A 14,058-nucleotide genomic window follows, 5' to 3' on the forward strand; every position below is an offset into this window, starting at 1 on the left:
ATAGTGAGAGATGTGTTTCAGTTCCCTGTTTCTTTCAGTGGTTGCTGTGTAACTTGAAATTGGAAAGGATCTCAATTCACACAAAACTTGTTAGGAATTCTGTGACTTTTGACACGGTTAGATGATGACAAAAATTGATACTCAAATGAATGTCATAACATCTCAGGATGTTCATCTCATTTCTTGAACCATTCTGATTCTCCAACTTCAATTGTTATTAAATCCTCACTTAGGATTAGATAAACCATGAGCAAGATATTGAAAATTTGGGATTAGTAGGAAAGAAAGACCAACTAGATAATGCTCATACAGATTTTAATAAATATTACATATTGGGTGATTAAAAATTGCGTTTGGGTAATGTTGAAAGAAATACAAAAGTAAAATTTAGATATCAAGAAAGATGTGATTGGAAATGTTGATGAAGGGTATTGTGACTGCACTTGATGATTTAAAGCCGTGATCTAACCTTATTCATGCATGGATTCGTATAGGCGAGAAATGGAAGGTTCAGAGCGAGAGGAATCGGAGCTTGCAAAAAAGACCTGCTCACTTGAAAGAGGTAGGTTTATTACGTGATGAAGGTTCGAGTTCAGAGGTTGCACTGCGCGGTAGTAGATTACTACCAGAAGGCGTACGTGAATGAGACACAGGAAACTGAAGTCCAGTATTGATACCGATAGGACAGCTATTTCGACTCTTTCGTTTTCCAATCCGAGGTTCATCAAATTTTTCAGATGCAATGAGACCAAAACGAGCAATAGTAGAAGTTCTTGGACGAGTGAGTAGAACTGGTTTTTCCCCTAATTTCACATAACATTCAACTCTTTTACCACCCCAAAAACCCAATTCGACTTGTTCTCCTTCTTCATTTGGTAATTCAACCCCACGACTCGCACCTTGAGGAAACCTTTCATCGTCTACCTTTAAACCATTTTGACCCATTACTACAATTCTCAGGTTTAGGCCACCCAGAGGTGGTTCAATAAGTGTACACCAGACATGTGTGCGAGAGGCATGGGTAAAAGTTCCGGGAAGTTTGATGGCAGTAACAGGTGTGACCTTAACATCCACCTCGCTAGGAACATTGAAGATATTAGGTTTTCGTCCGATGACCACACAGTGTCCAGGTTGAACAGGGATTCTCAGAGTAGCAGATGTAAGTTTCCGAACGCGAGACTCTTGAGCTGTATTAGTAGTAGAAGACTTTGAATGGTTCGATTGTAGAGAGTGAGCTGCTCGTTCATCGTTTTCTTTAAGAACCGTTCCCTTTTGAAGGTCCAATGGAACAGGACGCTGTGATGAAGACTTTCGCCGATGTGAAATGGGCAATCGAGGGGGTTTTGAAGTAGAAGGACCCAGTGAGTCGTTGGCGATTTCTGATTGAAAGTGAGGTCTAATCATACAAGCAGAAGGTTATGAAGATTAGAGTGATTAAGACTTGACTGTGATGAGAAAGAGCGAACAGGCAAGGTGAGCTGAATGGCTAGGTTTGAAAAGACAAAGAAAGAGAAGACTGACAGTATAGAATGAGATTAGGAGATAGAGAGAAATATATGATGATGATGATGATGGTGATGGTGATGATATGATTGAGAAGTGATTAGTTCTTTGATGCTGAGGAGATAGGTTGAAGTTCTCATGATATAGAAAGTTGATTGATGGGATGGTAAAAAGTTGATGACGTGGTTGAGGCTGAACCGTGACACTGAAGAAAGGCACCCTCAAGGTTTGTGTCCGTGCGTCACTACATTTGGCCCCGGGCTAGCACTGGCAGGCTGCCACTACATACAGCCCGGTAGCCAATGTGAAAGGACGCATAGCGCAAGGTGGAATAGCGCTGACTTTAAGAGAACGCACCGACCGTGACAACATTTTTTCAGTGCATGGATTGAAGTATACCTGAAAGATTGTGCGGCTATATTTCCAAAAAAAAACCGCAAAGTGGCCCCTTTGTTGTCTTAGTCTGAGCAAGAGTATACCATGTCTTTGAGCAATCACATATCCATGACCACTCAAAGACAAGTTAGCTTTACCTTAAAGAGTCAAGACCAAAGGATGAAAAAGGAATTGATCAAATGGCTCTATTGGGAATTGGTAAATTTGTATTAGATTAAGGATTTCAGGTAGTACTTTAGAATATGACCCAATCTGATGTCAATTATCAAGTTATTTATTTTATTACTGCATAATTAAGTGATTATAGTGTTGGTTTGCAATTAAGGATATAAGTTATACACTACTGTAAGTTTTTTATGATTTTACCAAGCAATCTTAGCAAGTAAAGAGTTCGGATGATGCCTTACGCCCCACTTCCTAAGCTCATCAATAAGCAAGACTAAAAGTGAAACAGAAACTAAGTTGATAATGTCAGCTTTCTTCAATATGGGTTTAATGAGTAGGTCCCATGAGACTTACTGGGAGCAAGAATACTTTCATAACCAATCCGTCTAGTTCCCAAAGTTTCTTGAAAGAAAGGTATAAAGGAGATTATGAAAGCCAAGATAGGACTGATGAACATTGCAGGGAAGATGAAGAGGTTTTTTCCCGCTCCTTGTGATCCAGGAAAATGATTGATGATCGATAACCTTCGTGTCCTCGTGGAAAGTAAAGTCCCTGAACAAGAGCATGTTAGATTTGCATCAAGTTTTGATAATCAATTTCTGATACTTACCCCATTGAGAAAAGATGATGCTGAAGAAATAGATAGACTGTGCGGCCTTAGTTGCCTCTTCTAGCAGATCTGCGTCGACCGTGGCTCGTCCACTAAAAAAATTGGCACAGGCGAAGGAGAACCATTATGAATGATGAGTGAAGTTTTCAAGAAGAAAAAAAGCTACTTACTAGGAGAAAAGTAGGTCAGACAGATTGACGCCTCGTTGATAGAATCCAAAGTGAAACGCGATGACCTAAAAAGGAAAGTAATTAGTACATTCTTCAGGTCAACAGGAGGCACCTTATAGGATAGAATGATTTACCAGTGAAAATATGGATTGAAAAAGACCCAACAACATGTATGCATGAGCCAGAGTCTTGAAATCAATCAATTTTTCCTTTGCTTGTTTCCTTGGTGCTTTTAAGAGCAAATCTTTTTCCGGTTGCTCAAAAATGAGAGCAAGAGCTGGTAGGACATCTGTTCCTATACCTGATGAATACGAATCTGTGTTAATTTTCGCTACACCAGAATCAATGTGAAAAGTATTTGTGTGGAATGAAACAAACAGATGATTATCATTTGGATCGGATTGAGAAGGTCTGGAAGACCTGCACAGAGGACAAGTAGCATTGGGATCAACTCGCTAAAACTTCCGGAAGGAACTGTACATAATCGCGATAATTTGGTTTGTCAGTACGGGAGTATGATGTTAGAATACAAAAACGACGAACGCAAGTACAAGGTCAGTTTCTTCAGATTTTCGAAACAAAGCCTTCCATAGAGAGTAGCTGTGACAACGCTTCCAAAATCTGCCAGGACGCGTTTGCCCATTAGACTGTTGTGGTATGATTGTGTCTTAGAAATCGGATTTCGAACTGACCATTCAACAAAACAAGATCTGCAGCCTAGGGTGCATAAATGAGGTTAGATTGTCCATAACATGAATCGATATTTCATGTGACTAACCTCCATAGCTACTTCACTTCCGGATCCCATGGCGATCCCTATGTCAGCAGCTTTCAAAGCGGTTGCATCGTTCACTGCAGTCATTCAAGAGTGCGGATGTGAGTATCACTGTAATGGGCTTTCATGCGAATGTTGAGGGGGAGTAATTATTCTGACCTCCATCTCCTGTGACAGCACAGACGTGACCGCTTGATGATGTAATGATGTATAACTGGTCATTGTTTGTAAGGATACCTGGTTTAAGTTCGAAAGAGAGTGAATGATCATGTACTTGTCTTGAAACCTGCGAACAATTTCCAGTTTTTGTTGCGGAGTGGTGCGAGAAAAGATGATCTCGTCGAAACCAATACATTGCTTCCATTGGGATTCATTCATCACCGTTAGCTCTGTTCCCGTCAAGCAAATGGCACGCAGTTGCGAGGCTGGCTTGGGCTGATAGGGTGCAACAAGCTCAATAGGAATATCTGCTTTGAGGTCTTTCAGTCCAACTGGTTCGACTGTGAGGGCGCCAACACTTTTGCCGACGAATTTTCTAATATGAAAGATATATAAGTGATGTGTAACAAAGAGGAGAGAGAGAGTGAACCAACGCTGTTTGGCCTAAATCCCCGGTCACGACCAAAAACCTCATTCCAGCTCGGCGACATATTCCCACCTACGAGCAAATGGAATCATGTTAGATGTATGCATACAGTGAAACAAACAAACAAATCTCACAGTCTTGCCTGCATCATGCTTGGGTGGGTCAGAGAGGACTAAGAGCCCGACGACGGTCATGTCCACAACAAGGTCCGATAAAGACTTCCCGGCTGGTATGTCACTGTACAAATCTAGAATGGGAAAAGTCTTGCGCACCAACATGATGACTCTGCTTCCTACAGCAGCATTTGCCTCTTGAGTCTTGATTAAGGAATCCATGGTTGCAGAATTGAGTGGTTCCACACTTCCGTTCGGGCGACATATGTGTGTGCAGCGTTGTAAAAGTATTTCAGGAGCCTTCACACGATGAGGCCATCAGTATCTGTAAATAACATGAATATGGCGAAGACTTACCCCTTTGGCAAATATAGACACGCTCTCGGATGTGAAGTTGGGGTCACTTTGAACACCAGCCGGCGCCTGTGAGGTGAGTCGTGGCTTCAGAAGCTTCGCGCAGAACTTGATGTCTGTTGCGAATTTGTGTCAGTTATATATGATGTTAGGCAAATGAAGGGGTGTGATTTACCTGAATTGAAAGCGAGGTCGAAGACTTCGATCCACTGCTCTTGATACTGACTGACGGGTCCGAACAGATGGGCATACCTGATCAAAGAAGCATCTGAAAGGCAAAGACTCCTTAGACATCATCGGACGGCCGGTGCTGAGATAATTAAGATTACCCGTTGAATTTCCATTAATGGGAGATTTTCCTTCCTCGTCGTCCAATAATGGCTCAGCATCGATGTAACGAGAGCCGTTACAGACCGCAGCGATCGCAGCGAGATCATTTGCTACCTTGCCCAAAGGCGAGACGTCCTTTCCGTAGCTGACGAGACAATGTCCGCGTAAGTCCGATGTAGAGATGATCTTCTTCCCAATCACAACATCCGTCACTTTCATGCGACCTGATGTCAGTGTTCCGGTCTTGTCTGAAAGGACAACGCTAGATTTGGGAAGCCATTTAGCTGAATCCACTATACAAAGTAAAGGTCTGATGATGGACTCACTCAACAGTCCCAAGAGTTTCAACAGTGGACAGCGATTTGCATAGGATCTAGTTCATCATATGAGATAGTTAGAGAATGTGCAATTGGAATGAAGAAGCTGGGTTGCCCACCTGTTTGGCAGCTAGTTGTCGTGAAAGGATAGTTAATCCGAGAGTGATACATATTGGTAAGCCCTGGGTGATGTTTCATGTTAGTGAACTACAACAAAATTTTCGATTTGTGAAATGTATCCCTACCTCTGGAATGAAAGCGACCATAAGAGAGACGATGTTGACCAATAAGTCTGACGCAGACATGAATTTGGGATACTGCGTTCGTAGCCATCCAGCCCAAAGTACTATCCAAAGGACTGCGACGGACACGGCCAGAAGACAAATAATGCTGTTGTATGTGTATGAGCGTAAAGATTGCTGTGAATCGAGGTTGCGGGCACTCACATGACAAAACGTCTGATTTCTTTTTCCAAGAGTGTCATGCGATTTTTCTGTAATGATACCAGCATTGCAATACTTCCAAAGACCGTATCTGCCCCAGTATCGACGAGTATACCTACGCCATTTCCGCTGGTGCAAAGAGTTCCTGGACAACGGAGACGTGGGTAAGCTTTTGATAAGTTTATACTCAACAGAGACCGGCAAATTTACCTTGGAGAGCCATATTATGGGCTTCATAGTCATCTCCGATAGATACATCTGTTGTTCCAACGATCAGATTGCTTTCACCGGTGAGCATAGTGCGATCGAAGGTTAGATCTGATGAGGCCAGAATCAGGCGCATGTCGGCGGGTATTCTTGAACCAGTACTTATCTGCAGCAGCGTGATCAAAGTGTAAGTCGATGAACGTGAAGGGGAGAGTGACTGAAACTACCCACTTTGACCAAGTCTCCAGGAACGAGCTCCTCTGATGGAATCGTGCAACTACCTCCGTCTCTCAATACGGATGTCTCATTGCCGACATGGTCAGTAATCGACCTCATGGCTCGACCAGTGATGCGAAGCTGCCACGCCTTGAAACATGCTTGAACCAAAAGGATTATGAGCAAGACTATACCTAGACCCAATTTGGCCGTAGGGTGCTGTGTTGGGAAGCAGGCACGTCAAGGCTTTACTTTTTGAAGGTAGGATGGATGCAATATTGGTTACATACAGCCTGATCATTTCCAAATGGTTTCCTGGGAGGATTGACTTCAGTATCTGCGTGACAGACCGGTGAAAGCACGAGCGATGAACTCACCAGCTGAGGAAGCTGAGAATGGCAGAAACGAAGATGAGGGATCCAAAGCCTCCAAACACACAGCTAAAAGCTTTGGAAAAAAGCGATAGGCGTCTAGGCTGGAAAGAGTTGCGGCCTTTTAGCAATCGGCTGTTGACCTGGTCTTGAGTGAGACCGAGAGGGTTGCTGTCCAACCGTTGGAAGAGATCTTCTGTGGACATCGTGTGCCAATCGCGCGGTGTTATGACTGTAAAGCCCCATCCCGAAGTGCGTATCAGTATGCGGATAGAAGACAGATAGGGAAAGCTTGACAATACCTTGAAACTGAGACAGCAAGGATTCTGATTTCCTGAGATACTGTCGTGGATCCATTTTACGATACGTTTTGCCTCGTTTAGCTGACTCAGCATGGTACTTAATACTGCAATTTGGTCAATGGTGAGCATTGATGATGAGGATCTCCAATGGGGAACCGCAAGGGCAAGAGACGGGAAATGAGGCTTCACCTTGCAAATATATATTGGTCTGCGTACTGCTGGTCGAGATGCGGTGAAGGAATTGTCTTGATATCCTCATTTTCATCTTCATTTGCGACTAACACTTGAGGTTTCTCAGCTGGATACGACGCTGACCACTGAGGGTACAAATGTCCGGAGGCCTGCTTCCGGGTGAACAACGATATGAACTTAGACATAGAACAGAGTAAGAATATAAATACTTGGGTAACAAAGAGTACACAGATGATAAAGAGGCACTGATTGCTATCTGAATGTCTCTGACACTCAACGACAACAAGATAAATCGTGGTGGAGCATACATGCACCTCGAGGGCGAATGAGAAAGTACTACTCTTTGGTATGTGTGTCCCATTTGCCACCACTGAACGAACATTTCGACCAGCTCCTGGTGGAATGTCATCTCGTGCAGTCACCGCAGGCCAATCGAACAATGCCGCGGTTCTACTACTACTACTAGGCATCAAGACCTGTGACTATATGAAAGATCAGTTTATGCTCGGCCACAGTCATACTCCCCAGGATCTTTGACTCATCTGGTCGTAGCTGAGTCAGAGCTGGCCGAGAAGTAACAAGCACCTAGAATCGCGACCGGCTTACATGGTTTCACAATGATTCATCACGATCTTGAGTTGTGCCTCGGTACCATTCTTCGCTCGCAGTCTGGCTTGTTCCTCCAAGAGGGGACTTGGTGGAGATTTGATGCATAAGCTTCAAGCTTAACTAAGTCCCAACCTGGACCTAACCACCAACTCTTGGGACTTAGTTAAGTTTGCATAAGCTTCGGCTTTTTGCGACCGACTCACTACTGGGAGTCGGTAAGTGATTGACATACGGGAATGGGTCGGACTCGCGAGCAGACTTTCGGATAATACATAGTCGTCGGGTACGCATCATCCTTCATTCCTAAATAGACGAGAAAGCTTGCAGTCCATCTCATCAAAGAATATTGACCTTTCTCAAATTTCTAGATGGAATTAAAGGCATAGGATGTTTTCAAAAAGAGAAATTCTCTGATTTCCAATTCATTTTTTCCATTCTAAAAATTCAAAAATTCAAACAATAAAATTTCATCCATTTTGATTATCCTAAAGTTTTTATCAACAGTATTTCTCAACTATAAAAAAACATTAAGCACCTGCCCACCCAGGCTAGAGTAAATGTTTTATTCTTTCAAATTTTTCAAAATGTTGAACATGCAAAAAGCATGAACATACAACCAAAGTAAAAATTTGCCCTTGTGGCCCATGCACAGTGTTGGTGAGGTGTTTTTGGATAGCCTCATAACCCCAAATCTTTGGTGGCTACGGTCATGTATTAATCCAAACCTTGGATACAGGATCACAAAAGAGAGATGCTTGGTGGTTGATTTGTGAACCACCATTGTCTTCCCCCCCAAAAATGACCTTGATCCATCCCTTCCATCCATTCCAATCTCACTTTTTTAGACCCTGTCATGGGTTTTTCAATCTTACTACGAAGATATCAAACTTCTGGCCACCCAATATCCTTGGACAGTTTCAAACTCCACATGATCAACACAACCCTTTGCACAAAGATATCTGCTGCCTTGCTATGGAATTGGAAAACTCTTTACAGACGTACAAACAAGGTGCTTCATGACCCTTGAGAACACCGGACCTCTTGGTGCCCTTGTCAACTCTTGGACTTGGGGTACTTGGTGAATTGGTCAACGGCTCTCCCTCCATCTACATCAACAAGTCGCAACATGAACTGTTCCGCAGCATCAAGGTCTTGGATTCTCAAGTCACCATTGGTGGCAAGCTACATTGATGCTTGGGCCTTTCCATGCATGTGGTATTTTGAGGAGTACATTGGACACAGTGTATCCAGTCTTGAATGGAGTTTATGATGAGAGTGGGCAATATCCCACCCAACTTCTTTGTTTTCATTGGTATGAAGTTTCTCTCATTCATGTTCATTTTATCTTCAGCAATCTGATCAAACATAGGCCTATGTATCTCAGATGAATCTGGTGTTGTTGGGCATGACTTGGTTCAAGAGAAAAGTTGAGCGCAAAAAGGGACAAAAATTGTTTGCCAAATCCAACAAAAAGATCAAGATAAATGGACCATCCTTCCAGAAGTGAGCAGGCAAGGGATGATTTCAGGAACAGTCATCAATGGGCATGTTGAAAGGGTCCATGTCAAACTGTTTCTGGCCCATAACTTGATGAGTTTCCTGCTTATGTTTGATCACCTACTTTTTTCACCTCTCTCACTTCTGTTTTATTCCTATTCCGGCTCCCCATTATGAATTGCTATTCAACAGTCAACTCAGTCCTAGTGTTGGACAATGCCTGTATACACCACAGTGGTTGGATCAAACAGCTCTGAAAATTTCAGTGTGCTTCTGGTTTATTTACCAGCATACTCCCCAGGAATGAGCTCATCGAAAAACATCTTTAACAACATGAAGGCTCAGATGCAATGAGAACAGGCTTGGTTTGACATATATTATAAAGCAGACTATTTGCTCTTGAACTCCACCAAAGTGATGACTTGAGGCCTTTTATAGCCACTGATCTCTTTCAGAAACTACACCACTGCCCCTTATTTGTAAGCTTGCAATCAACATTTAGAAACTCAATAGAATTGCTTCATAAAATGAATCCTTACTTGGGAATTTCATTCATTTTCTTGCTGGTCTGTCTGATTAAAATTGCTTTATAAAATGAATAGTATTACATAGATTTTGATCATTTTTTCTTTGGTCTGTCTAATTTTGTCCTGAACAAGATGGGTGCTGGGTGTTTATTTATTATCATTATGTTTGCCTTATACATGGCGAGCAGATTTTGTCATCTAAACCTCAAAGATCATGTACACTATTGGCAATTTGGCACACTGAAATGTAACCAACACAAGGATTGGTCTTCAAAAATGAGTTGAAAGCCCTCAGAATAGGACCCCATTCTATTCATTGCCTAGCAAAACACATGTTTTTGAGATACCCCGTTTTTGAAGACCTAAACAAGATGGTTTTTCCAAAAAAAACTGATTCAAGAGGCATCAAATGTTGTAAAGGGATTTTTGAACTTTGGAGTGAGGCTTCAAATAAGAAGGGGGCCTCCTGAGTGCAAAATTGCAGTGATGTTTTATACTTGGAATTTATAGTGTAAGTACATCCACCACAAAATTGGGAAACAGACAAACAAGGTACATAATTGTTTGTATAATTTAAATCATGTTGAATTATCATAATCACATGCCTCTTGAGGTACAACACACCTGTCTCTCAAAGAAAATATTTCAGAACTTGCAGGCTCTGGTCTCATAGGTAAGGCAAATGAATTGGGACTAATGGGGGTCCTGGAAATAGTGTGATGATATAATTGGATGGAGTGGGAATATGATAATTGATTAGCGGTCCACAAACATGAAAACCCAAACTAAAAACCCATGGAAAAAGCCCATGACAACCCAATTGTTTTTTGGGTTTTGTCCAACGGGGAAGCGGAAAACCAATGGAAAAAACCCCAAAAACAATTGGGTTGTCATGGGTTTTGTCCATGGGTTTTCAGGTTTGGTGTGCCAGTTTGTGTACTGCTATTATAGCATTAAATAAAGCTGGAACTTTATGGTCAAGTCATTTGGAGAGCTAAACAAAAGATAAAGATGAGATAAACCTGCCGAGCCAGGGAAAACAGGGTTGGCTCTTTTCCAAACCATTTCTTGGATATCTTCACAGATGGGAGACTTCTATTTACTGATTTTGTCAATTTTGGCAAGATCAGCTTGAACCCTGGTGAAACAATTGGTAATCTATTGAAGTCACTTGCCTTGGAATGTGAAGTATTCTTGAGCTTCAGTGAATAAACTGATCAATCTCAGCCCCAATCACTAGTCACTGGCAGCCCAGTGTGTCCAACATCTTGAATTCTTTTTGAGTATTTTTCAAATAGTTTTCAAGTTTATGTGAAACATATTTGCATCAGTTTTCATACAGAATGGGTCCAGTCATCAGGAAGATCTCAATCAGTCATTGGCAAGATCCCAACTAAGTGTTGAACCAATTTTTGACAGCTATTGAACAGATCATCATCAATAACAAATACACTGCTTTTGAATATGAAAGAATACCTCTAGAACCCCAAGGCAAGTGTTTACTTCAGCCCTATTCTAGATGTAGCATCTTCTAAGCCATGATCAATTACAATCACACATAGTCCCTTCTTTGATAACACATCTCAACTCTGGCAAGCCTGATTCCATCTCTGCTAAAATACTTAACCTTCTTCTGCAGCTCATCCAAATAGGTAACCTATGTAATTTGCAATCATTCAAACATGGCAATGGTGAAAAGCTCATGGGTTGGTTGAACAGCATCAAGCTAGCCTGAGAGATGGATGCCCTCATATGATGAAAAAGCCTAGTTTAAATTTTGCTAAACAAATAGGCTCCATCTCAGCACTTCTGGGGCCTTATATCGCTAGCTAGGGCAGGGGGCAGGTAATTTGTAGCCTAGTTGAAGCATGTCAAAATGGAAATCAGTGCATGTCTCTATCTCAATATATGACCTATCAATAATCAGCTGAGCATATTTTTTGATGACCATCTAGAGCAGTAGAGGAAGTACTTCAGCACTATTCCAGATGTAGCTTCTTTCAAGCCATGATCAATGAAAATCACATTGCTTTCAAGGATAATCCAATTCTTGAAGTATACACCACAAGGTGGCTTTTCACTGAATCCATGTGAAACCAAAACAAAGTGGCATGACATGGAGGTGTTGTGAAAAACATCCCTTTTAAAGGTGACAGCAACATGAGTGAGGGCCACATGACCCTCACCCAGACTCATCACCTAGCCTTTGCGTAACCAGAAAGACCACATTGGTGTAATGTGATTTACTATCCAATCAGCAGGTGAGCTAAGTAGCCTGCGCAGAACCTGCTAGTCAGGCTGCTCAGCACACACATAAGCTTGGATGACCCAAATTATGATAGCACCTGAAGTTATTTGTACTTGTATGATTTTTAATGATCTTCAGTTTCACCTTTTAATTTTTTAATTTTATTATTCACATTAGATCACTGGCTATACTTAGCCAGATTGTATTGAGGTCTGTCCATTTTCCAAAACGCTCCGCACACCACCCCCTCAAAGTCTTCACTTCAATCAATCACAAGTCTTGTTCTCACATCATTAATAGAAAGGTTCATCAACTACATCATCTACTACCACATCAATGTATCAGATTGTGACATCAAACTGGACAGCATTGCAGTAAGTTTTCCTTCACATCTATCGTTTCTGATCATTGTTGTTGATCTATCCTTTATTTTCATCAATATTGTATATTTTTCTTTGTAACCATCTAATGCCTTTTATCATTGTAAGTCATTCTCCATCTATCCTCTTGAGAACCCATAGGTATCTTTGATTGGTCCAAGTCCTTCCTCTTTTTTCATTGCATTTGTTCAAGGATTTTTATACTTTGATCATCTCTTATCACAGCTTCACAGAGCTTGTTTGCTTGATTGGTAGGTGTTTGATTTTCATCACTCTTGTGTGTGTTCTCAGTCACCTGTCACTGACTTCACTGCCTGCTTTGACTGTTGATCTATTTTTCCTTTGTTCATAGACTGTTCTTCCTTGTTTGATCACTGGCTCAATTGCCTGTGTGTTGAGTAAGTGATACATTCATTTTACTTCATGTCTCATATCAACTCATACTCACTGGTATCATCATCTTTGCTTTGGACACAAAGATGTGCATCATTCTAGATTGTTTCCAATTCAATTCCTTTTCTCCAAAATTTCCAATTTTACTCTTCTTTCAATGTTATTTCTCCTGTTGTTGTACCATATTCAGTGTTGTTTAGCAATGCAAAAATTAGATGATATACACCACGGGGCAACTTTGAACTGGGACCATGTGAAATGTAAGTTGGGTATGACCACACCAAGTGGTTGTGTAGAACAGGTGGTAGCAGTGGGAGTGCGGCTACGTGGCCCTTGCCCATGGCCTGTCACGTATCTTACATGGGGAGAGAAAGACCACGTCAGTGTAGCGTGACTTACCAGCCAATGAGTGGGTGAGCTGGGTTGTACAAGCGCAACCTGCCAGCCAGGTTCTCAGCAGGCAAATGAGCTCATCCAAGCTCACATCGAGTGCTGATCATGTGGCTATTCTCCTTTGAAAAATATCCACTTCTTGACAAAATCAAAAGGACTTGTCCACAAATAACTTTACTTTGAAGCCCGCCCTTTTGAAAATCAGGCTGTACCACATCTTGGTGTCATTCTCAAAACCAAGATTTGGGTGAAGGTATGATGATCACTGTCAAGTCTGACATCACAGGTACGGTGCATGTCACAGGAACCACAGTCAAAGAACCACAGTCAATCACAGTCCTCTTTGTTCATTGTCTTTCATTGTCCGACTCAAACTTCGACTCCCATTCCACACTCTAGTGCTCATCACCATCCTCAGGCTCCACCATCCCATTGATCACTTCCAGAGCCAATCATCCATTATCATTGCTCTCGATGTTATCATTTCTTCAGGATCTCATTTAAATCAGCCTAAAGTTTGATGTCATTCCAATGATTGCTTATGAAGCCTCCGATCAATTGACACATTGGTAAGCCCTTCTTTTTGGTCTTTCTTTCTTTCTTTCTTCTTTCTTTCCTATCTCATTGACATCATTCTAAAGATTGATGCCATTATGATCGATGATTCTGTTTGCGTTGTTGAAATCAAAGTCACTCAATCAATCATGTTGTATTGTCTCCTCCTGTCCAATCATTTTTCTGCTGGATGTCAATAGAGTCAAAGATTAAAGCTCTGGTAAGTTTCATTTCATTTTCTCATTTGTCTATCATCAGAAACTAAACATCATTGGTCTCTTTGGTTTTTGTTCTCATTGTTCTGTTAGCCCTGTACACCTGGTTCATTCTCCTAAATTGTAAGTTTTTCATCAACTCAACCTTTTCTTCTGACTCTTGTTGATTGATTCTTCCAATGATCAGGCCA

The 14,058-nt window shown here is 41.6% G+C and overlaps 2 protein-coding genes across 2 annotated transcripts; both read right to left on the reverse strand.

The window, feature by feature from the left end:
* Positions 1-136: 136 nt before the first annotated feature.
* Positions 137-1,639, reverse strand: MELLADRAFT_75211 (uncharacterized protein; the record flags this gene model as incomplete). Its single annotated transcript, XM_007412615.1, has 2 exons — positions 137-1,445; positions 1,522-1,639. The coding sequence occupies one exon, from the start codon at positions 1,402-1,404 to the stop codon at positions 550-552; it is 855 nt and encodes a 284-aa protein (XP_007412677.1).
* Positions 1,640-2,261: 622 nt separating this feature from the next.
* On the reverse strand, positions 2,262-6,774 carry MELLADRAFT_22597 (uncharacterized protein; the record flags this gene model as incomplete). The annotated part of the gene is made up of 24 exons (XM_007412614.2): positions 2,262-2,356; positions 2,419-2,616; positions 2,675-2,766; positions 2,845-2,909; positions 2,979-3,145; positions 3,223-3,318; positions 3,388-3,465; positions 3,537-3,561; positions 3,623-3,696; positions 3,779-3,810; positions 3,894-4,136; positions 4,213-4,277; positions 4,340-4,618; positions 4,676-4,788; positions 4,848-4,940; positions 5,002-5,264; positions 5,329-5,375; positions 5,439-5,501; positions 5,565-5,709; positions 5,766-5,907; positions 5,973-6,135; positions 6,201-6,404; positions 6,476-6,500; positions 6,563-6,774. Coding segments are annotated over 24 exons (2,979 nt in total), but the record flags the coding sequence as incomplete, so codon positions are not given.
* Between the last annotated feature and the right edge of the window lie 7,284 nt (positions 6,775-14,058).

Source organism: Melampsora larici-populina (assembly GCF_000204055.1).
Source record: "Melampsora larici-populina 98AG31 unplaced genomic scaffold MELLAscaffold_31, whole genome shotgun sequence".
Lineage (NCBI taxonomy): Eukaryota > Fungi > Basidiomycota > Pucciniomycetes > Pucciniales > Melampsoraceae > Melampsora > Melampsora laricis-populina.